Here is a 23,843-nt window from a genome sequence, read left to right on the forward strand (position 1 = left end):
ACCTTCATGACCTCAGGGATCTGATGGAGGCTTTTGGGTAGGAAACAACGATGTGGATGTTTGAGCAGTTGGTTCAGCTTCCAGTGCCTGGGAATTTAGTAGCAGACAGACCACCACTGTCCCTTGCCCTGTTGAAAGGCCCAACAGAGAGGCAAAGGTTGACTTGGTCTCTGAAAACATAGAATCAGAGAATCATAGGATGGTTTGTGTTGTAAGGGAGCTTAAAGCTCATCCAGCTCCAACCCCTGCCATGGGCAGGGACACCTTCCACTAGAGCAGCTTGCTCCAAGCTCCTGTATCCAACCTGGCCTTGAACACTGCCAGGGATGGGGCAGCCACAGCTTCTCTGGGCAAAACCTCTCTGTTGGCAGCCAGAGGTTCTTCTGAGGGTTAAGGATTGACTCATGGAGGTTTCTCCAGAGTCAGGAGTACACTTAAGCTTTCTTGGAGTTAGAATCAGAATAGTTAGGGTTGGAAAGGACCTTAAGCTCATCCAGTTCCAACCCCCCTGCCATGGGCAGGGACACCTCACACTAAACCATCCCACCCAAGGCTTCGTCCAACCTGGCCTTAAACACTGCCAGGGATGGAGCTTTCACAACCTCCCTGGGCAACCCATTCCAGTGCCTCACCACCCTCACAGGAAAGAATTTCCTCCTTATATCCAATCTAAACTTCCCCTGTTTCAGTTTGAACCCGTTCCCCCTTGTCCTGTCACTACAGTCCCTAATGAAGAGTCCCTCCCCAACATCCCTCTAGGCCCCCTTCAGATACTGGAAGGCTGCTCTGAGGTCTCCACGCAGCCTTCTCTTCTCCAGGCGGAACAGCCCCAACTTTTTCCTTCTTCTCCTCCCTGGAAAGTCTCCTTCATTCCTTCCAGTCAATACCTCGTGGCTGTTTTGTCCTCAGAGGACACTGGATGTCACGCTGACCTCAACTTAGCAGTCCTCCATGCATCCAAAGAAGGATGTGTGGGACAGACGTGTCCAATGCTGCATGTGTTGAAGAAATGTGTTTCTGATTTTCAGCAGTTATTCTAAGAGTTTGCCTCAAATATTTCCCTCTTAACAACTGAATTTGGTTCTTTAACTCCTTAAATCTTAGGCCGTTGGGTGTAAGTACTGGATGTTACCAGCTCTCTGTAGCTGCTCATGAAAAACCTGGCTCCTAAAATTGCATTAGCTCTTAAAAACCTATTGTAAGTAGCCACAGAACTGCTTTGACTTTTCCTTGCCAAGACTGTTGCTTTCTCACCTTCATATATTCTTGTGCTTTAAAATACTTTAACAGCAGTCAGGTAGAATAAATCAGCTCAATAGAGACCTGCAGATCTATCAGCTCAGGGACTCTTAAAGATGCTTTTCTTTAAGGATAATAAGTATAGAAATCTAAACGCAAACCAAAACCAGCTCTGCAATCTGTTATTCCTTTCCTAATGTGATTCACTCTCCCGAGTGTTCCACTGCAAGTGCAGATGGCAGAGAGCATTCCAAAAGTGTTCTGTGCAGGCAGGGTACCAAAGTTGAACCTGTGCTCTCAAAGGAAGCTGGCTCCTGGGCTGGAGGCATAGTGCTGCTGGAGAACAGTGCCTGCTGGGGCAAAGGGAAGGAACTACCTGGCAGCATCTCCTTTGTCCCTGTGTTTTCTTATGGACAGGTTTTCTTTCACTTGGGACATGGTCAGAAGGTTGTGTCTGTGTTATAACAGAGATCTGCTATGGTGTTGGAAGCTGTCATCCCTCTGTGAGGCTCTTCAAGAGAAACAGTTGCTTCACGGGCCTTTCCAACCCTAACTATTCTCTGATTCTATGTGTGTTTCTGATTCCCCCACCAGACAGACTGACTTTTGAAAGGATTCTTAGTGGCTTATTGGATGCTGGTTCTAAAAGCGACGGCCAGACCTTTACCTGTATGTACTCAGCATGTGTCTGGGCAAATTTAAGCACCTAATCTATGTTTCAAAGTGTAATGCCCGTCCCTGCTGCCCCTCTTCTCATCCACGCTGTCTCCTTTATTTAAGAGCTTCTTTTCCTCTCTTCAGACTCCAGGGATCAGTAATTAAGAAATCAGCCTCTGGCTGCTTGGATCACCATTGGCAAACTGCTGCAGTAACAGAGCTGCTGCTCTACCCGAGTCTCTGACAGCAAATGAGTAAAGATAGGAGCACAGCTGTAATAGAATGGGCAGATTACGAACCCACTGGGATTGGGTCTCTTCTTATCTGGCTCTGCCAAACAGCAGGATATATGTTTCAGTGAAACAAAAATTAGGAAGTGACAAAGTGGAGTGGTACTCTTGAGAGATGCTATTGGTATCCTTCTGCTGAAATAGGATTTGGAAAGCTCAAGAAGCTATGCAGGATTTACAGTGTGAATTGGTTGAGTTGGAGCTCTTCAGCCACCCTTTAGTGTGTAACAAAAGCAGCAACAGAATCAGACTTTACCTCTTCCAGTGTTACCTTCTGTTGATGCTGAGGCAATTGAAAGCCTGAGCTGTGAAAAACTGCTTAACTTCTGGATTGGAGCTCAGGAAGTGCATAGGATTGTGGTGCTTGTGAACACTGTGATGTGAATTTGGGCTCTTCTCATTAGTTTGAACTTGATGGGGCAAACAGCTTTTGCTTCTCTAACAGGATTTGGAAGAAATCACAGTCCTGCAGTGTGTTGCAGGCTGAGTATTACATAGCCATATACAAACACAGAGTCTGGCTGCATCTGCCTTTCCAGCACAGGTTGTTCCTGCTGCCCTGTGTGTTCTCTAGGGAGAGGGCAGAAAGCTCTGCAGGGGAGGTCTTTTTGTAGTCAGAGGCCCCAGTGGCTTATGAAGCTCCCATGGTAGGAAAATAGGGAGTTTGATGAGAGATGGGTGATGTAACTCTAGTAATATTGATGCACTGAAGGGCTTTAAATGCTGGCTTTAGCCATGTTTCCCTTCTCTTTTCCACACTAACACACTGGTAAAGTCAGGCAGAGGTTCTGTTGGATTCTGCACTTAAACCTACAAATACTCATTTAGAAGTCAAATGTTCTTGGGCTGTGCAGGTTGGGAATGAAGGGTTTGCATTTTGCTTGCTCTCCCTTTGCATATGGAAAAGGTTCAGTTCTCTCCTTGTGATGCATAAAATCTGAACACCTTTTATGTGAACTGTTTCTCTGAGCAGCCTCTGAGGATGCTGAAACACCTCTTCAGTGGGAGATGGGAACCAAACAGGCAGAGCTGGGCAGGTACAAAGCAAGAACCTCCCGAATGAACAGTGACCCTTCCCGGCGCAGCCGCCCTTTGTGCAGGTCGTAGTTGCACAAGGGCAGTGTTTGAGGAGCACCATTCCATCCTGCATGCGTGTCACTTCTTGGCAGGCTTGCTCCTGGCTTTCGAAGGGCACCGTTGCTGAATGGTTCAGTGTTTGAGACCCATCTCATTTTTATTTGCCTTATAGGAATGGCCTCAAGAGCTGTGGGCAAATGCTTCTTGCTGTCTTCCTGAGGAACAGGGACTGGGTGATCTGATGGGAAAGCCTGTGATGGCTTTGGAATCTGTGATGGAATGCAGTGTAGGGAAATGGTGAAATACAGCATTGGGGTTCTTTCATTGCAGTGTTTTGTTTGATCAAACCTGTGTCCTTCAGTCCTGCTGTACATTGAGGTAAGGATGCACCACGCAACAATAGCAAGCTCAGGTCTAAACGCCAGCATGGGGCTGAGGGTTGTGCTTGCTATCAGGAACTTGTTTCTATGCTTCTGTGATTCATTTCTCCACTGGAATACCTTTCCAATGGTGAAAAGAAAGCTTTCTGAGGCATTGGGGTGCAAGTCTTCAGCACTGTCAGCATCCCATATGGGCATGTATCAAAGACTGCCTGTTTCTTGTGACTTGGGATTTTCTGACAAGCTGGAAATCTGGCTTTCAGTGCCTAACCAAACTTGTAGGTCCAGTTTTACTTTGAAGATGAAGTGTGGGTGGAATTTATTGCCAGGTCTGAATGCAGAAGGTCTGAACCCAGCTTTTCATTATGTTACATATAGTCTTGCAGTGTGAAGCATTAGAGGGCTGTGTCTGTGCATCCCCTACGCCAGTAGCATGTTGTTCCTCGCTGGAGACTAAACTTTGAAGGGGTGTAGACAAGGACAACTTTATGTTGTGATCTGGATTCCAAAATACTTTGTCCACAGAGGCTGTGTTGAGCAGCTGAAATGGGTTCATCTTTGAGACTCAAAAGGTTCTAGGAACTGTGAACTAAACTGATCTCCGTGTGATGCAGAACACCTGAATCTTGTACAAAGAACTGCCTAGTGGAGGCTTCCGGTGGTTTCCCACAAGGAAGAAATAAGGATGCGTGGTCCTTTAGGGATTTCTGTGTAATCCTGTGGGAGAGCTGACATTTTGCATGTGCTTTGAAGGTAAGAGAGGTGGCAGCCTCCACCTTTGTGCCTGGGTTTTATACAGGTCTGGAGGCAAGAGGCGCTATCGCATTCATTTGCGGCGTAGGTCTGACTTGTCATGCATGGGCTGTGAGTTATCCTTCTGGAAGCTGGAGTGGTGTAGACCAAAAGACCTTATTAAAACAAACCGAATAATTTGCACCACATCAGTGACCGGAATTATGCCATTTCATTAAAATATGTCTAGACAAATAACCTAGAGGGAGAGAGATGCTATCTGTAGTAAGCATTTGAGGTTCCTGCATAGGGGTCATGCTAAATGCATTTAGGAATAACTTCTTTTCTCTCCCAAGTACCTGAGTCCTGGAGGACTGTACCACTGCTGGATGACATGGTTGTTTCTCCTGTGATTGGCATTCACCTCTTGCTTAGCAATTGTTTAACCTGCCTGTAAATGATATTTCCGTATCGGTGAACACTTGTGGCTACTTTCTGACCTACCTTTATTATTCTAATGGAGTGCTTTTAAGAGAGCACAAGAGGAACATTTCACAGAGGGGTAGGGATTGATTCTTATCTTGGGTGCTCTGCTGTGTGTTTAACATTTCTTGGTTTATGTTGTTTGGCAGCTGGCACTGCATCTCTCCTGGCTGTGCGATGCCTTTATTGAAAACTAATTGGGTAGTTGTGTTAAGAAGTCCATTGGTTACTTAGAAGGGTAGAAATAAACTCCCTTTACTTGTAGCTGGTTAGGAAGAATGCTCTATGCTCTAAAGCACTGTGTTGAACTCGTTTCTTGCTTTCCTTCTGGAGCACTGGAAGTCATTCTCACTGAAAGATTGAGAGGTTGGACACCGGAAAGGTGCTCTGTTCCATTTTGAGTGGTGGACTTGATGGCATGTGTGGGATTGGGGTCCTTTGGCTTGTTCCTGGAGTTTCTTGCTGTGGAATTGATTCCTAAAGGATAGCTCCGCCAGGGTCATCCTTCAGTAGTTTAACATTGCACCTGATCGTCAAAGGAAGATCCCTTCTTCTCCTCCCTTCTTCCAGCAGCAGAATGGGCACCTCTCTCCTTACCATGGCACATGCTGAAGGTGGACCTCTAAATAGCTGCAAAAGGAATATACACAGTTACTCATTTCCTACACTGAGGACCTGGCTGTATGTGGGGTTTTGTTGTGCCACGCATTGGTATGCAGAGACTTGGGGTTTAGGCGAAAATGCAGTTACCTTTAACATGGTGTTTGGGTGGAGAAATGATACAGAAAACCTCCTGTCGCATTTTTAAAGGGCAAATACCGTGCTTCCTTCTCTTTTACCACGTTCTGTGAGCTCTGCTGATACCACTGATGCCAGAACAGTTGCGCTGGTGAAGTGGAATGCTCTGGTCTGTGTGATCATGCCAGCATCAGCAGTGACAGGGGCCGGATCGTGCTGAGGTGGAAGTAACACGTTTCTGTACACGTACATTGTTTGTCCCTTTAAGACAGAAAATCAATTCCTAAGGTTACAAGGCAGGATTGGTGGCATTGCCTTTGCAAATGGGCTGCTTGTCATCTGGTAACGCAAATAGAGGGTGCTGGCAGGAGTCTTGAGCTGGGAAGCTGTTTTCTGCTGCTGAATTGTGGAGGCAGTGGAAGCGCATGTGATTGTGCTTCAGCACAAACCCTCACTGTGCTCTCTGGCATTACTTGCCTCATTTATTTGCTTTTATAGATACCCACACGTGATGGGATTGGGGTTGCCACGTCTGCCTGTCCTCCCAGCGCCGGCTGTTCTTGTGGTCCCTTCCTTCTGTGGCTGCTGTATGTAAATGTCAGCCTTTACACTGAAAAGACTGTCCCCAGAGAGCGTGCACGTTGCACATTTACTGTTAATCTTGCTATGAAACAGGGTCTTAACCTGGGGCAGAAATAACTGCCTTGGCCATGGTGAAATGTGTGCAAGTACACCAAGATAAGAGACATCTGGTGCCTGTGGGCTCCGTCTGATTGGGGGTTCATCATTTGAATAAGAATAATGGGATGTTGCAAAGTAGTCTTGTGGGATTCGGGCACAGGACCTATGACACAATGGGCTGGATATTGCTCATTATATTTTCATAGCATCCTTCTGAAGTATTTATGGTGCTCTTCCTCCAAATTACCCTCCTTTGTCAGCTCTGCCTGGCTCAGACCCATGCCTGTAATGAAGCATCTGGTTGACTTGCACACTCTGGAAACCTCAGCACTGGGACAAGGGGCTGCCTACATGCCATTTTGGATGTGTGATAGCAAAGAGTGTCTCTGTCTTCATTTGAATCCTATCAGTGTGGGAAGCCCTTGGAATAATTAGTGGTGGGAGGCTTAAGTGTGGTCTGGCAGCCAGAGGAAGTACCTGTGTCCCTGGTGTAATCTGTGGCCTGTAGTGAACCTTGTAACTCCATTACTGCTGTTGTCACTGCTTGCTGTGGGAAAACTAACTTGAGTTTAGTACCTTGAATTGCTTCTCTGTCCCTTTTGACACTGAGCAGATGAATTTCAGGCCTAAGCTGAGGCATCCACACTTCAGGCTGGAGGTCCAAGAGCACTGGCTGCAAGTGATGCTTTTTGCATGTTGATGAATTGAGGTTATGTTATCCCTAAACAGCCTTAGGGAGGATGTGAACTCTTAGGCTCTTAATGCTTCCCAGGTAGCTTCAAAAGGACTGGAAGCATGGCTAAGAGTCAGTTTGTGCTGAGGGAGGCTGTATTACCAAAATCACTGCTCCCTTTGCACAAAATAGAGGGTTTAGTGGTAGTATCTGGTGGGTGGAGTGGGCAATAAACTTACAAATGGTGCAGCCTCTCTTGCTGTTTGTCACTGATCATCTAAAAGCATCACGAACCTTCCCTTTCAATTCCCAGCTTCAGTCCTGGCTTGGAGAATGCCCCTTGGACTGTGCATTAGAAACCAGCTCAATGACTTGGTATGTAGCTCTCCGTGTGCCAGGTCATGACCTGACTTCAGCCTGCAGAGGCTTGGGTTTTCAACAGGCTGCATCCCTGCCTTGGCTCTGTGTGAATGTCACCTCAAAGTGCTATTTTGAGTCTCCTGCACTGGAGTTCTGAAGCTAATTGCACCCTGGGGAAAGCAATTCAGAGCCAGCTGTTTGAAATGGGCATCCCACAACCAACCCACTGCTGGCAGCAGTCTCTCTGACACTCTTTTTCCTAGGTTGTTTTCAAGAACTCCTTAATTTTAATGGAGGGCTTGTTAATATTTATTGTTCTGTAGCTAAGACATTGGACTGGGACTTGGAAATGGGGGTTCAGGTCAGCATTATGTTGACCTGTCCCTTTGCATTGTGACTTGCTTGTCTTTGTGGCAGAGGCAGTGATTTGTAGCTGCCCCTTGGGACAGTTGCAAGAATAGATTCATTAACACCTGTGAGATTGTAATATAGTCCCATACATAATTTAGTGGAGGAAAAAGGGGAATAATAGAAAAGGCAGAAGACTGTCAGTGTGGCTAAAATGCTGTGCTTGTTATGGACAGTTTGGCCTGTTCTTTTCCAAATCCTTTCTAAGGGTGTATATGGTATTGATGGAAACAAATGGTAAGGTCTTACAACTCCAAAAGTCAACCATTTGCTTTGCTTCCTTATGCACATGGTTAACCTTTTTTCTGCTAGGTTAGGTGGTCATGGAGTGGAGGAAAACACTGTGCACAGCTGGGCTTATCAGTGCTAAAATAGACTGATTTCTGTAGATGTCAACTTATAATGCCATAAATCCTTGCATTTCAGTGGGGTTTTCACACCCTCAGCATCTGCACAACCCATGAAATATTGTTATTTAAGGAGTAGAGAAGCAAATCCTATTCCCTGGATGCCATTGCTCTGTAACAGTCAGTCATTAATATTTGAAAGCACTTCATTGGAAGGTGTTCCTCAGGGATGCTCCAAAGTGCACTATATTTGGAGACCCTTTCAAGATAATGGGCGAGGGTCTGTAGCCCAGCACAAGCTAAACCGAGCTGCACTGGACTGAAATGGAAGGATGAGACAGATCTGGGCTGGGAGCCCAAGTACCAGTTGGTTCAAAACACGTGAAACCTTTTAGTATGAGTCACTGTGTCAGCCTGTTGCACTTGGTAATGACTGATGGGCCTTTAAAAGTGCTTTCAGTGTGATGCAGATGGCTAAACTGGATTGCTGGAGATCAAAATTCCCCTGTTTACAGTCTGGAATCTCTGCTTTCCTCCCTCCCTTCCATGCTCTTGTTGTTCTTTTTGGGTTCATGTGCAGGGATCTTGCTTAAGCAGAATTCTGGACCTCTCTAACCAAGTAATGAGGATTTCTGTTGCTCCAGTGCCTATCTTAAACAGTCATCGAGGAGCTTCTAAGCATGAAGGTCCCATAAATTCCTTGCAGTAAGACAGGGTGTAATAGGCCAACTGGCCTCCTCAAGGTCATACAGAGGGTTGGTGCCAGAGTAGAGCCTAAACAGATGGAGTTGGCCTTGAATCCCAGCTCATTGCTGTTAAAAGTGAAGCTTTATGTTTGAAATGAAGAGCAGATTGAGGCCGATTCTCTGCTGGGGAATGCAGAGAATTCTTCATTCATGTGCTGAAGCTTAGGTCAGTATCTGGTATAGGATCCAAAGCGTTTCCAGTCTCCTGCAGTTCTCCTGCAAGGTGATAAATGATCCTTGCAGTTCTTGAAGCCTGGCATGGAAAACTACTGGCTGTGCCTTCAGGAATCAAGGTGGAGTGGAAAAAAACAGGGAAGAGGCAGTTATGTGGGCAAAAGTATTTAGTGTGGTGATGATAAAGATGAGATGTGGCAGAAGATAACTGGTGTATATATAAATACATGAATGCATTCACTGTTAACTGCAGCCAGAATCACTACCACTGTGTGCTTTGATTTTTAAGTCATAAGAATAACGTGGGACAGAGCAGCTGATTAATACATGAAGAAGAAGAAGAAGAGAGTGTTTCTCAGTGCATTTATCACCTATGCAGGACGAGATGACTTCCCTAGCACCCACTGCACATGGTTTCTTGCCTCTTCTTTGTGTGAGGAGGGGTTTGTTCCGTGGTTGGGTGTGTCACTGATATCATAACTGTGGGCAGCGTGTTTGTAGTCATTTCTGACAGGTTTATGTGGCATTTGCTGTACCCAAGTGCATATATGGAAAGGCAGAGCATTGTCAGTGTTGTTTGGGAATAGCAGCCTAAAAAGGAGAGCACTGGTTCTGCTCTGACCCTGTGGTATGTTGAGGAGTGATTGGCACGAGCCTTGCGTAGGGAAGCACCGTAGCTCTGCCTCGGAATGCTTCAGCATCATTCCCTGCTCACCAGCTCAGTGGGGTGCAGGCAAGATCTGAGGCTTGCAGCCATCACAGGAGGCTCTGGATCATTTGTGTTGAGCAGAGCCCTTCTGTGCTGCACTGCACTGTGGTGTTTATCTGCTCTGCAAAAGGATTTCTCCTCCTCTCTTCCCTATTTCCAGAATAAACCTTACATCCTTGCCAAGCCTCACCTGCAAATCCAGTGGCTGGCTTTATTTTCACTCATTTCTCTGGGCTGGAAGGCTGGCTAAAGGCTCTCTTGTGACCTCAGCTAGGAGAAGCCTGAAGGTTTAATTCTGCATTAAAGATTCAGACTGAAATGTTAATCAGCCCCAGAAAGGCTATTTTTAGAGCTGCAGCTTTGGCTTCCAGTTAAGTTGTTGCAATTAGGATTACTTATGGGTTTACTAATTTAAACAGCTTTGGGGAAAAGTGATGCTTCACAAGGAGCCTGAAGAGGTTGTGGAACCTCCATCCCCGGAGGTACTCAAAGCTAGACTGGACTTGGCCCTGAGTAGCCTAAACCTACTGCGAGCAGGAGGTTCATTAGGTGATCCCTGGATTTCTCATCTATCCTACATGATTCTGTGAGTCAGAACTAAGATGTGAATAATTTCTTATCTGCCTCTATGGTGATGGGAGTCATTGAAGATCATGTATAGAACAAATAGCTGAATTACTTTGCCTTCTCTCTATAGGGATCTCCAAGCAAGTTATAAGAAGCAGGGAATGAAGCTCCCCTCCCCTTTCCCCCATCAGTAAAGGACAATAAGAAAATTAAGGCAAGTTTTGAGTATGATCACAGTGACAAGAAGGGATTAATGTACATTAGGATGAGCACTTTGTGGCATGGTACACATGAACCTGGAGTGAATCAGTAGGGGCCACGCTGCTGTCTCAACCCTGCATTTCCCATGCATGGGGCCTTGGAGGTTTGGGCTTGCAACTGGTGAATGAAGCAGAGAATTCCCTTGTTAACCTCATTCTTCTGAGCAGAAACCAGAAATCTTCTGGCTAATTCTGGCGATTGAGTCTCACAGGCACGTATGATGCAATCAGAGTGCAAGTGTGTGCAACGCTATCAACCCCATGTTTAATATCCAATTGCCTAAACGCTTATGAATCAGAGTCATTAGAGGCTTGTGGGGTTCACTCGGTGTTACCTTAATGGGCAGTCAGCTTGTATTCTGAGGCAGCAAAGAGCTTGGGAGTGGGATGAGAGTGAGGGTAAGGCTAAATCCTTGGCTGAAATCCTCTTTGGAGGAAGACAAGAAGTAAGGATACTGGGAGGGTGACCGGGATTGTAAACCTGTTGTAGAAGCAGGTGAGGTGTGAGACAGTGAGCAGGACTGGGCCTGGTGAACGCAGAAACACCTATTTGTGCAGAGCAGGGTGGAAGCAAAGCCAGAGGAGCCAGACACAATTCCAGGAAGCGAGAGGAAGGAGGGGCTCTTACCAGCAGGGATTGTTTCATTTGGTAATTAGTTCTTACATCTCCTCTAAGTCAAATAAAGCAGAGGATGTGAGCTGCTGAGAACTGGTCCCTCCTCCCCCTTCCCCGCGCATCCACACCCTTTCTTGCACATACTCTCCCTAAGTGCACACTGTGGTCATGAGAGGTTTGATGGTGAGGGCTTGCTGGTGATGTAGAGCAGGTACCTGGGGGTATTCAAGAGTGTGGGGTCTTCTTTATGGTCTATCACTGATGAACTCTGTGGCTCTCGGTGAGTTGTTCCCCTGTGTTGCTCTTTTACCTGGTAGATGCATTTAAGGGGTGAAATAAAGGGTCTAATATCACATCCATCAGGATTTTATGGTGAAGAAAAGTCTTCAGGTGAATTGTTGGTGTGCTGGCAGAGTCTCCCCTCCCTCCCCTTTGCAAAAGGGAGTTATGTACAGCCCGAACACATCATGGCAGTAGGGGCAGACCTGCTGCTGGGAGGTATCATGACCCGAATGAGCCTGGAAATGACTGGTTTGTTCTGTTCCTGTTGGTGTTCATTGAGTGGCAGCTTTGAAAGGGCTTTGGGGATAGGTGTTTATTTGCTCTTTTCTCTTTCTCAGGGTGGTTCATAACCCAGGTTAAGTGGAAGATTGCGTGTGCTGGGATGGAGACCGCATGTGTTCCAGCCCTGCCAGCAATTACAGAGGCACAGTGCTGCCAGGAGGCAGGATGTGACCTAGGAAACAAATATCCCCTCTTCTGAAGGGAAGCTTTAATTCTATGATGTGTTTCTTGGTATCAGATGGTCTTTGTTCTTATTATCAAGCAGTAAGTCCATTAACTTGTATTTGAGAGCGCTGGTATCCCACAGTGGACCCCATCCAATACCAGTACTTCATCTCACTAGGAGGTCTCTGGCAAATGAAACCCATCACCTTTTCTTCCTTGCCATGCTAGATTGGTTCCAGGTTGTGAATCCATTATTTAAGGCCTTATCCACCCTGGTCTTAAGCTGCTGTATTAGTTCCTAATGGACCATGTGTGTTCCAAAGAGCAGTGACATGGGTCTCCCTCTGCCCTTGCTTCTGGGTTCTTGTAGAGCAAAACACATCTTCTTGAATACAAGTTGTCCTCAAACTGCAGTCTATGGCTGCAGCCATTCATATATATTCCTTTCTGTTTCTGCCTGAGAATTGAAAGGAGCTGCCTCTTTACTACGAGTAATGATTTGTAAAACAGTGATATTTGAAATTGGTGGCTGCTGCTGTCTTTGATGTTCTTGGCACTGTTGATTGCTACCCAAAGCAAGCTGGGAATTACCGTCAGTCATTCTCTTGCCTCATAGCTCAAGGCTATATTTAGTAGTTCAAGTTGCAACAGATCTGGAAGTTGTTCCCTTTAGCAGAAGGCTAATGCTGTGATAGAGCACATCGCTTTGGAAGCGGTGACTTCAGCGCGCTTGTCTTCCACCGCGAAGACAACTGAACCAGTCTGGGCAGTACTGCAGGGCTGTCTGGACTACCACTGTATGTGTTGGGGCTAGAAAGACACCCCCCCCACCAGGCCTTTCCTCTGCAGAGAGCCTCAAAATCAATATGGTTTTAATGCTGGAGCTTTGCCTCACTCTTAGAGCTCGATGCAGAATTACATCTGATCCCTGGGATGCAGTAAGTGATGTTTCCTTATGGGGTGGACAGGGAAGATGCTGTCATTTAAAACATAGAGCTGACAAGATAGTGTTATTGCAGCATTTTTCTTTGCTGGTTCTGCAGTTGGATCTGTGCTGAGTGTTCTCTCCAGGGCTCCCTGAAACACAAAAGGGAATGTCTGAATCCAATTTGATGCATTGGAGCTGGAGATCCAAGCAAATGTGGAAATCTCTGTCTGCACGCAGCGTTTGCAGCTCCAGAATTACAGGTCTGAGAGCTTCGTTGGCTTGTCAAAGGTTTTGAAAGCTTGATTTCAATGGAGTTTACTTTAATTGCCTCTTCAGAGTCTAGGTATAAATGACTAGAACCAGTAATGGCATCATACGATGTGTTTCCTGGTGCCAAAAGGTGAAGGCAGGACAGATGCATTGGGAATTAAATGAATATTCCAAACTGTTTTTCTTTCCAATAGTAGGAAAGGGGTGAAGGCTGTGCTGCTAGCTATTAACAATGCAAATCCATGTGGAGACAGAAGAGAATGTTCATTCCTTCTTTTAGTGCAAATGCAGGTATTGCTGGTGCTGGGAGTTACTCCTCCTTTACCAAAAGTAGGATGGAAACTCGTTGTCTATTTGCTCTCCTCTCTTCTCCTTCATAACCAGTTCCCCCCCCCCGCCCCCAGTATGCCACTGTTTCATGCATAGTCAGTTGCTTTGTGGCTATTGTGGGTTTTTTACACAGCAACAAGAAACACAACAACATAAATAAAGGAAAATGTGGTTGTGGAACCACACATTTTCACTGGGTTTGACTCGTTCAGGTTGGCTTTCTCCTTCAAGCTTCGAGATGGTAAAAGCCAAATTGTCCCTGTTCTGTGTGGGGACTTGAGGCCAGAGTGTTTCTGCTACAGATCTCCTGTTTGACCTGGTATAAACACCACTGCATCCCCTCTCTGCCCATTTTAGACAGTCCCCATCTGAAGAGCTTTCCTCTGTGCTTCCTTGTTCCCAGTTCTGGTTGGAGCCCTTAGGTAACAGAAAGAATGTCACATCAGTGTGTAGTAGTGAAGCCTTGTACTGAAGAGCAAACCTGGTGTTTTTGCAGTTGGGTGACTATTTGTTAGCTCATACACATAATAAACATCTTGCTATCAGCAAGTCTGTAGAGTATTTGTTCTTTAAAGATAGAAGATTTGCTGATAGCAAAATGGCATCAAAACCTAGTGTTTTTCCTGGCCCATTTAAGAAACCACTGCCCCTTCTGAGCTGATGTCATTGCAAACTCTTCATTTTCTTCCTGTTTCTCTTTCCAGGGTGGTAAAGGAGGAGATCTCAGATGACAACGCAAAGCTCCCTTGCTTCAATGGAAGAGTGGTGTCCTGGGTATGTTGGTTCCTGTGTCTGTGTGTATATGTGGTTTGATACCGTGGGCACAGTGGCAGGGTAGCTGGTTCCATGCATCCTGATTGTTAGAAGTGTCTTGAGTCTCAATGGAAGCAAAGGCTTACATTTTACATGAGGATTACATGTGCCTTCCCTGTGCAATCAAATACAGTATTGATTGCATGCTGCTGCTCACAGTAGAGTGCACGTGTGCATGCTACTATTATGTAAGGATAGTGCAATGTATCTTTGAAACATCAGTTTGATTGGGAGAGTGTTCTTAAGTAATGATGCCGTGTGGTTCATCACGTACAGCCCCTGCTGGGTTCTAAGCAGCTGAAAATGTTGCCGATGTGAGGGCAAGGGCTGGCAGATGAATTGAGCTCAGCTTTATCATTTAATATGATCAACTGCTTTCTGCTCTATTGACTGCTTTTAATCTTAAGGCACTCGGACTCTGGCAGCTGGGTAGTCCCAACAGGTTGTGAGTATTAGGCAAGTAGAGCCAGAGCTTTGTAATGCATAGGCTTAACCTTAGTCCTCCTGCGCACCCAAAGGTGTACAGAGTATGAAGCGCTTACTAGGTTTTATATGAAATTGAGGTGTTAAAAACTTGGGATAAAGTTTTCCCTTTGGTTTGTGCTCTTTTGAAAGCTACCTGTTTCGTCACTGGGAAATGCATCCAGATGGAAAAGGTACTTCTTTGGCCTTTGGGCCCCAACCTTTTGACTCGATAGCAATAGCTGACTAATAACCAGGGTGACCTCCAGAGCTGTGTATTTCCATTCAGCAGTGGGTGTTAGGTATCTAAAGGCCTTGATTTGAAAATCAATGAGTGTTTCAAAGCACAGTTACGCCGATAGAGACCTGTGCTGCTGGGCAGTGCTCAAGGGGAAGAAATGAACCAACAGGGATCTGCCTACTTGCCTTCCCAAAGAGGGGATGATCCCTGTGTATTGTGCTCCATTGAGGAGTAAAGTGGTTGTTAGAAGTGTTCATTCTCTAGGATAAAATATCTTCATTAGAGAATGAAATAATGCTTAACTATACAGACAAACAGCCATGGCCTTTGAGACCTGATGGTCACTTGAATACTGTGGGAGACAGCACAAGGCTCTTTCTTAATGAGGTTGCTGGCTTATGTCAGTTCTTGTGCAGGAATTGGACATGTGATGGGGTTCACTGCAAGCCATGGCAGAACATAGGTGCTAATGGCCACTGGTGTGGTGTGAGGCCCTTAATCCTCTGAGGAGCTGGAGATGGCTGAAGGGCTCAATGCTGCTGAGTATGTTACTTTCAGGCTCTGCTTGAGCTCTGAAGCTTGGTGATGGTGGGTTTGCATTCAGCCCAAGGATAAGTGGGCTATAGCATGGCTTTCTGATGGGATGGGAATAGATGGTACAAAAAGGGATCTCCTGTGTAATTAACAAGCTGAAGAGAGCATCCTGAAAGCTTCACGTAATAAAGGCTATAAAGATGTCACTTATGTTGCCATAGTGTGAGAGCAGCGTCTGTTTTGAAGGCAAAGGGGTAGAATGAGCAGTAGCTCTTATCAGAGGAGCAAATTAATCCTGAGAACCCTCTTCCTGCTTCTTAGTATGTAACAATTGGACTGTTTTTATTCCTCAGTGTCATTCCCTCCCTGTTTCTTCCCCTTTCTCCCATGCTTTTGAACTGATATGAATTCAAAACCCAGGCTTGTGGGTTTCAGCTTGCCTGCTACATCCCTGAGCTGAGCTTCTTCCTCCCAATGCACTCAGGAGCATGGTGGTGTTTGTTTTTATCTGTGTGGTCTAGTTAAAGGCTGATCTTCTGCATTGGTGGTTCCATGCTTGGATGATTCATTCTGAACTTCTGCACACTATTGGGGCTCTTGTGTGCAGCAAAATATGACTCCAGTTGTTCCAACAAGCCTCAGTGTTCTTGGAGATTAAGCACAGCCAAATCCCTGACCCCAAACTGTTCCACATGGATAAGGATATGGATTATTTCATTCCCATTTACATCCCAGTTCTTTAACCTTTTCCTTCTTCCCCCTCCCAACCAAAAACCTGAGGTCATTTGATCTCAAGCTGAGAACTGTATTCTTTGCTCAGCTCCTTAAATAATAGGAAGCATGAAAATGCATCCTTTTTTTTAAGAAGGAGGTTATAGAATCGTAGAATCATGGAATGGTTTGGCTTGGAAAGGACCACGAGATCATCCACTTCCAACCCCCTGCCAGGGGCAGGGACATCTTCCACCTTCTCTTTCCCCTTGTGCCGTGTACAGGTGCAGTTTGATTTGGAAACCCAGTCTGCATCTTTCCATCTCGGAACACTGAAGTGGGTCACCCTTTACCTGGCAGCCACAGGCTTCTTAAAGCCTTTTAGCTTCTGACTTTCAGGCTGTGGGAGGTTGATCCTGGTCCATGGTTGGAGGAAACCCCAAACAACTGTACAGGCAACATGCAGGATAAAAGGGGGAAGCCTGATCTACCTGGCATAGATAATTCCTTGTTATTAAAATAAACAGCACATTCCCAATAGGCTCTCGAAGCCCTTCCAGCAATGTGGAGTCCTGTTGTCTTTTGACAGAATTCCTCATGGAACAAAGAGCCTCATCAGTAAGTCTTTTAGTGCAATTGGGCCTTCGGGAGCAGCCCTCGTGTGGCTAATGGGAAGTGGATAATGGCTCTGAAGCTTTGACTTGGGATTTGAGATGGCTGTGCCTTTATAGGGAATAATGACTTTCAACTTGGAGATGAATGTGGCTGTTGTGAAGTTGCTGTCAAAGATACAAATGGCTTTTGGAGCTGTTTCTTTAGTGGCTGTATGAGAGATACCAAGAGCTGCTGCTGCTCTCAGTAACAGCATTTACATATTGTAGTTTTCATGCTGATAGACTAATAAGTGTTTAGCCAGATGAGACTGTGAGAGCAGAATGTACCAATGTTTGCTCTTTCCCTTTCCCAGACTGGTGCTTGTTGGCTGGTGCCTTCAGCCATCCATGTTGAACAGACTGGTTCCTGGAGCTGGCCTAATGCCTGTGAGCTGTTGAGATGTCTGTGAGCCCTGTCAAAGGCAGTTCTTGCTATGATTCATAGCATCCCAGATTGGTCTGGGTTGGAAGGGGCCTTAAAGCTCCTCCAGCTCCAACCCCTGCCACGGGCAGGGAGCCCTTCCACTAGAGCAGCTTGCTCCAAGCCCCTGTGTCCAACCTGGCCTTGAGCACTGCCAGGGATGGGGCAGCCACAGCTTCTCTGGGCACCCTGTGCCAGTGCCTCAGCACCCTCACAGGGAAGAGCTTCTGCCTAAGAGCTCATCTCAGTCTCCCCTTTGAGCTACGGATGTGAGGACTTGCTGGAGATCAGGTGCAGTAATGGGAAGACATCAGAGCTCTTCTGACACTCTGAGGGTTCTCTAGCTTGGTGCCACTGTTAGGCTCTGACTGAGGAGCTTCAGTCTGGCCTGTGTTTGAGATCCATCCCCTTCCTAATTGCCCTTCCATCCCTTGGATTTGCTTACAATAAGCAGAATGGGCTGGTGTGAAGTTTGCTGCTGTTCCTGTGCTAGGGTTTCACATCAGAAGTCCAATTGCTGAAGTGAGCAGTGTTGACACAATGAACTGAACGCTTCTTTCTGCAAGTGAGTTCCAGGATAACTGTTCCTTAGCAGATCCGTGACAGTGCTGGGCAGCATTCCCTATGTAATCCAGAAGGCAACAGGCACTTTTGCACCATGAACAGGCTGCACGTTCTGCTACAGCAGCACAAAACTGCTGTTTGTGCTGTTGTGAACTGGAAGTGGCTGTGTGGGAATCGCTGGGTACATCAGAAGAACATAGGATTCCTTCTAACATGCCAGGGCTGATGCACTTTCTCCAATTGCTCGGCAAGATTTAGTAGGGAATGTTGATGGTAGGACCTCAGTTGAGAAAACAAACAGCGTTTGGGGTGGTGGAATGAACTGAATCAACACTTGCAATTAGTTCCCCACTTCTTTATTAAGCTCCTCCATGTGTGCCACAAAGAAGACGTCCACATTTCCCACTGAAATGCAGTGGGGTGGAACCCAGCAGCTGGTTTCCAGCCCCAGGCACGCTCCTGAACAGCACACACAGCACCAGCCCAGTGCAAGGAATGGATTACAGCGCTGCTGCCAGTCAAAACTGCAGGGAAGCTGGGGGGTGAAACGCAGTGATCAGGCTGGCTCCTGGCCAGGGAGCTGGGGTTAACACTGCTTTTCTCATGGAAACACAGGGAGAAGGCTGGAATGTGGCAGTGCATTATCTGCTCCATTCAGTGATGTAACATTGGGGTGGTTTACTCCTAGCATAGCTCGTCAAGGAAAAGGACACAAGTTACCTCAAAGCTGATGGGCTACATGATGTAAATCATTACATATCCTCCTTGTTGGAGGAAATGGGGAGCTCCTGCTAGCACAGCAAAGCAGGGAGCAGGAATGGTGTATACCCGCACATGTAGCCACGGCAGTGACATGTGTATTGTGTCAGTAAGTGTGCACCCCCAGAATTAACTCCTCTTCTGTCAAACCTTCATCAAATCGGAGGTGTTTTGTGAGGTGCTGGAAAGAGGCAGAGCTGCTAACTCATTATGAAGCTCCAGCTGAGTCTGGAATTCCACTGTGAGCTGTTACACTGCCTTTCTGATCCTTCTGATGCTGGGGAAGAGCCAGCCTGGCATCCTGCTTAACAATCCTGCTGCATGTGCCGTCTTCTACTGCACGGGTTCTCTTCGTGGTGTTTGCGTTCACTTGGCGAGCACCACAAGTTCTGCACTGGCCACTGCATTAGCAGGGCTTTTGTGTTTAGGATTTACACTTGAAACCTGAAAGACCTTTGTCTAGGATTAACAAGCTACTTGGAAACGGGAGATACTGCCGGTATCTTATCTTGTGTTTGACTATATCTCACGTTCACTGTATCTGGTAGTGAACTGATCCAGGTTTAAAGTGGTGTGTTTCCTGAATGCACCTGATGGATTAGTATGGATACTTTCTGCAGCCCTCTTCCCTTTATAATGGTAATGGTGTAGTCTGAGGCTGTTTGGGACTCTAATCCCACTGAAGATCAATAAGAAGTGGGTACCCAGTGCTTTATCCTTCAGGAAATCACAGCCCAGGGGCAGTATTCACAAAGGAGTTGCTTTGTTGCACTGGATTTTGCTTTTCAGCAGCACTCCCGAGATGATCTGCAGCCTGCATCAGTATGGTGGGTTTGCCTTCATAATAGGTCCTGCATTGCTGAGGCTTCCTCCAGGAGCAGGGAAGCACTAAAGAACCAATATCCACATGTTTTCTAACCGTCTCCCGTCAACTTCCCCACCTGAAAGGAGGAAAGAAGCTTTAATTACCAAGTTATTAGGAAAGCTCATGTTCTTTTCCCCTTTGGTGTTTCCTCTGTCACTCTTGCTTTGGTGATAAGAGTTTGAATAATGCAGCTGGCTCCATGTGGTGCTGAGGAACTGTTCTGTCTGCAGGCAGTTCCTTTTTGACAGTCTCTGTGTGTTTGCCTTCTCACATTCATGGTGTAATATACTCTTAGGAGTAATATACTGTATCCTCAAGGATAGGATCCCCTCCTATGCTGTCCCCTCTCCTTATCTGTCCTGTTCTTTACCAGCTGCCATCTGTGTGATGCTTGTATTAGAATTAGTCCTTGATAAATTAACCAGTTATGGTTGGAGTCTCTTATATAGGGCTGGCTCTCCCACAGCTAAAAATAGAGGGAAGCTGACACGTAGTTGCCTTTCAGTGAAAGGTAATAATCTGTATAATTATTTGAGCATTTATTTAATTAAAGACCTTATAATCATATTATTTAAAGAGACTTAGATGGCTAATTGGGATTGGTAATAGCATATACACCTTTCTCACCTCTAGGTCACTAGCTGAAGTCTAACTTCTGTTGGCAATGGTCAGAAACCTCTTTATCCACTGTTAATTCTCTTCTCTCTATTGACAGCTGGTCCTGGCTGAAAGCTCCCACTCTGACACAGGCTCTCAGTGCACCGAGAGCCACACAGACCTTCCTCCTCCCATTGAGAGAACCGGCGGCATTGGAGACTCCCGGCCTCCCTCTTTCCAGTAAGAGCAAGTTGTCATCTCTATTTCATTTCATTTTAAAGCCAGAAATGCAATTCCTGCCTGTCCCTATCCCCCATTTCTCCCTGCTGCTGCAAAGCAGCTGTTTATTAGTCTTGTATGCTTGTTAGAACTGGGGAATTAAAGAGGAGATGAGAAAAACCCCAACCTGTCATTGTTACAATGAAATCTATAGGTCTCATTTGAAACCCACTGTGGAAGAATTAAGTAGACTGGAAGCCCAAAATGCTTTTTGTGGTGTACAGATGATAACTTCTAATTACTGTGTTATGTATAATGGTGTAGTGTGCAGAGCCAGCACAAGACTGATCTCAAAACAAAGCATTTACGTAAGGAATAATGCCTCTTCCATGTGCAGCTTGACCTGCAGATAGCCAGACTGGGAGTAATCTGATGTAATGGTAGCCTTGTCATTTCCTGGTACGTGTACAGAACCAATGTATATCCTTGGAATACCTTCCTTTTCAGGGAGACCCTCTGAATTTACACACAGAGGACTGATTTAAAGCAGGGCCTGGTTCTAGCTGTGATCTTGGTAGATGTTTGGAGAAGGAAACGTGGTCTTGATTTGCCTGGTGGCAGTGCCTGTCCATTGCTTTCTGGGCTGTCTATTGCCCGGAGGAGCCCTTGGTGTTGTGAATGAGTCTTTTACAGATAAATGCCTTCTACAGGGGACCAGCAATCTTGGGAAATACTAACCCTGCCAAACACTTTGTCTTGCAAAGGCTTTACTGCCCTCCTGCGTTCAGCAACTGCTTTCTGCTGCCTGGGAGAGGCCTGTGAGTGCTGTCACGTGGCTGCAAATAGAAGTAGTTCTTTGTCTCCCTGACCTACACCTACATTAACAGCTGTAAAATCAAGCTTCAGTCAAAAATATCATTGCATTGTCAGGTAGGCACCAGCCTGGCTTTGTGGAGCCACTCGCTGCTATCAACTGATGTGCTCAGGCTGATGGAGTCGAAGCTGTGCTCTGCTCATGCACCTGCTCTTCTCCCCGGTATTCCAAAGACCTTGTCTGTATCCTCATGGCATCAGTCAGAGCTGCAAGTGATGGGCTCTTCATAGAACACAGCGAATCTGGGACTCCTCAGGGGGTGAAGTAACTTACACAGGTCATGCTGAGTCAGGAGCAGCCACACAGGAGGTTATGCTTTCTGGCTTGTGTTCTCTTTCCTAGATAAACCACCTTCCTTCCTTCTCTCTCTTCTTCACCCCTTTTTTCTTCCTTGTTTTGAACTGCCATAGGGAATCTGCCTTGTGGGGAGATCTGCTTTAAAACTTGTTCTCCCTCAGTGTATAATAGGACATGCCAGGACATACGGACATGCCATGGACATGCAGGACATGCCAGGCAGAACTGATGACAATTGTGAAGGCTCCCAGTTGAATGGCTTCACGTTTTGCTGTGGTTTGTTGTGTTGTGTTTTGTTTTTTCAATCCAGAAGAGAGCCTAATGATCCCCCAGGTTTATTTCTATGGCACAGAGGCAGAGGATCTCAGTTACTCTGCATGAAGCCCTTTATGCTGTTTTGCTGTTAGAATTTCACATCTGCTCAAGGTTTAAAGATTCCAAGTGATACAGAACCCACTGTTACCTGAAATGAGTTGTTTCTTTTGGATAAACTAAATAAGTTGAGCTCCTCAGGTCTTTTCATTGTGCAACCTTATAACTTTAACAGCTGTCACTTCAGCATTGCTGTATACTCACACGTTACCTCCCCTTCTGTCAGTGTGATTTACCTTCTTGGTTCCTAACCCCCTGATGGTTTTAAATGCTGTTCAAACTACCAGAGATCTATCATCTCATGTCCTCCTTCAGTGGTGATACAGGACTTATTTATAGAAGAAGCTCCAGCTGAGCTGGCTGCTGTCTGATTGTACGAGCAGAAATGCTGCTGGACAACAAGGAATACAAGGAACAGATGAAGCAGACAGGTCAGCATCATCCAAGGCAATGAGATCCTTACCTGAGGTTAAGCAGTAATCTCAACTACTGCCTGACAGCATTAATGTTTTCTTTCATCATTGATTAAATCCAGAGCAAATTTACTTCTCCCCCTCCCTCAATGAGGGTTCTGAACCTCATCCTGTGTTTCATGCTCCACTCCTTCTGTTTAGTGCTGGCTAAATCCACGTTCATCCGAATGGGTGAAGCTGGCCCTGGTTTAGTGGTGGATGTGGATGAGAGAGTGGAGTGTCCTCCCCACTCTTTCCTACACAGCTCTTGGGAATGTGCACTAAAATTGAATTGACTTTGATTGGCTCAGCAAGGAGAGGGGAAACAAGGATGCTGTGAGGTTCCTTTGCCCCCTTTGTTAGGGTATAAAGCACCTTTGGTAGGCGGGTTTAGCCTAGGAAGCAGTGGACGGTATCAGCTAGTCACCAGGTGGTGCTGCTGAGATGCCCGAGAGCCTGGCAGGGTGACCTTAGGAAGAAGCTGTCACTCCTCTTTCAGTTGTACAGGACTGAAACAAGAAATGACAACACTTAAATACTGGTATTTTTGTAGCTTCACTGGGGCCTAAAATATGCAGTCAAAACCAACCAGGATTTCTTAAGTGCTGTGGTGGGCATGTCAGTGCATCTCATCGGTGCAAAGGAAGAGTGTGGGTGTGTGAAGGCTTTTCAGCACCTCTGCAACGTGACAATAGACACATGTGCTTACACATAGACCAGTTCTGGGACCAGCTTCCACAGAAGCCCATGGGACCAGTTGGTAGTTGAATTCCCTGTGTAAAACATGCATGGCAGCGTACTCCAGCCTCCTGGAGCTCTAGGACAGATACATTAATGACTCTGGTGCTTTGGTGTAAGTATGATGTGCCATTGTGCACTCTATGTGCAGAAGTAGGACGTGCCAGGCATAACTAAAAGTGAATTGGGACTCCCTTTTAAATGGGAAGAGTATGACCAGCAATACTTTGTAAAGCAGCTCTCCTTTATAAAGGAGATCTTTCACAGCAGAGCATCTGCCTGTGTCAGATCATGCACTGTTATATATTCAGGAGCTTTAAATCAGTTTCCACTATTTAGTCCATTAAAATGAGCTGTGGCCTTTGCCAGAACTGCAAGAGGCTTTTCTTACTTCCTCCAAGGTAGCTTACTCAGTGTCAGAACAGCAGAGATACATAGCACAGATTGAGCCTGAGGGGAAGACTAAATAGCTGAGCTAGTTCTGTTCAATGGGGTGGAAAAAGAGCATCTCCATCTTCCCCTTTCCTCCAGCCAGCTCTGCTTTAACATGACTGGGGTTTTCTCCTCAGCAGAGATCTTGAAGCAGATGGTTGCAGGTAAGTGTTCACACATATTCAGTGTTCTGTGTTACAGCCACTGCTCGTGGTTAGCTGCCTCGACTCCTGGAATTGGAAGTGAAAGGCACTCTGGTTTATATGAACTGAGCAGTGGTGGCCCTTCCTCAGTGCTTGGAAGTTCAGGAATATGGAGCAGTCCTTGCTGTTTGTTTGGATTCATAGCAGAACGTGGCCCTAAACCACAGGAACAAATTCCCTGCTGCCTCTTTGAAACCTTTTGTTCTTGATTATAGTAGTGAGAAGGTGACCCTCAGGAGAGC

General features: G+C 46.1%; 1 protein-coding gene across 3 annotated transcripts in view; it reads left to right on the forward strand.

Annotated features, from left to right (window-relative positions):
• DVL1 (dishevelled segment polarity protein 1) overlaps positions 1-23,843 on the forward strand; it is a 69,905-nt gene that overhangs the window by 13,027 nt on the left and 33,035 nt on the right. For all 3 annotated transcript variants that reach the window (XM_062620058.1, XM_062620059.1, XM_062620061.1), the window contains exons 2-3: positions 14,099-14,168; positions 20,133-20,254. In XM_062620058.1, coding sequence (XP_062476042.1) covers positions 14,099-14,168; positions 20,133-20,254 — 192 coding nt within the window. The remainder of the gene's footprint in view (positions 1-14,098; positions 14,169-20,132; positions 20,255-23,843) is intronic.

Source organism: Pezoporus occidentalis, unplaced genomic scaffold, assembly GCF_034315485.1.
Source record: "Pezoporus occidentalis ecotype Australia unplaced genomic scaffold, CSIRO_AGI_Poc_V1 ctg219, whole genome shotgun sequence".
In the NCBI taxonomy this organism is placed as follows: Eukaryota; Metazoa; Chordata; class Aves; order Psittaciformes; family Psittacidae; genus Pezoporus; species Pezoporus occidentalis.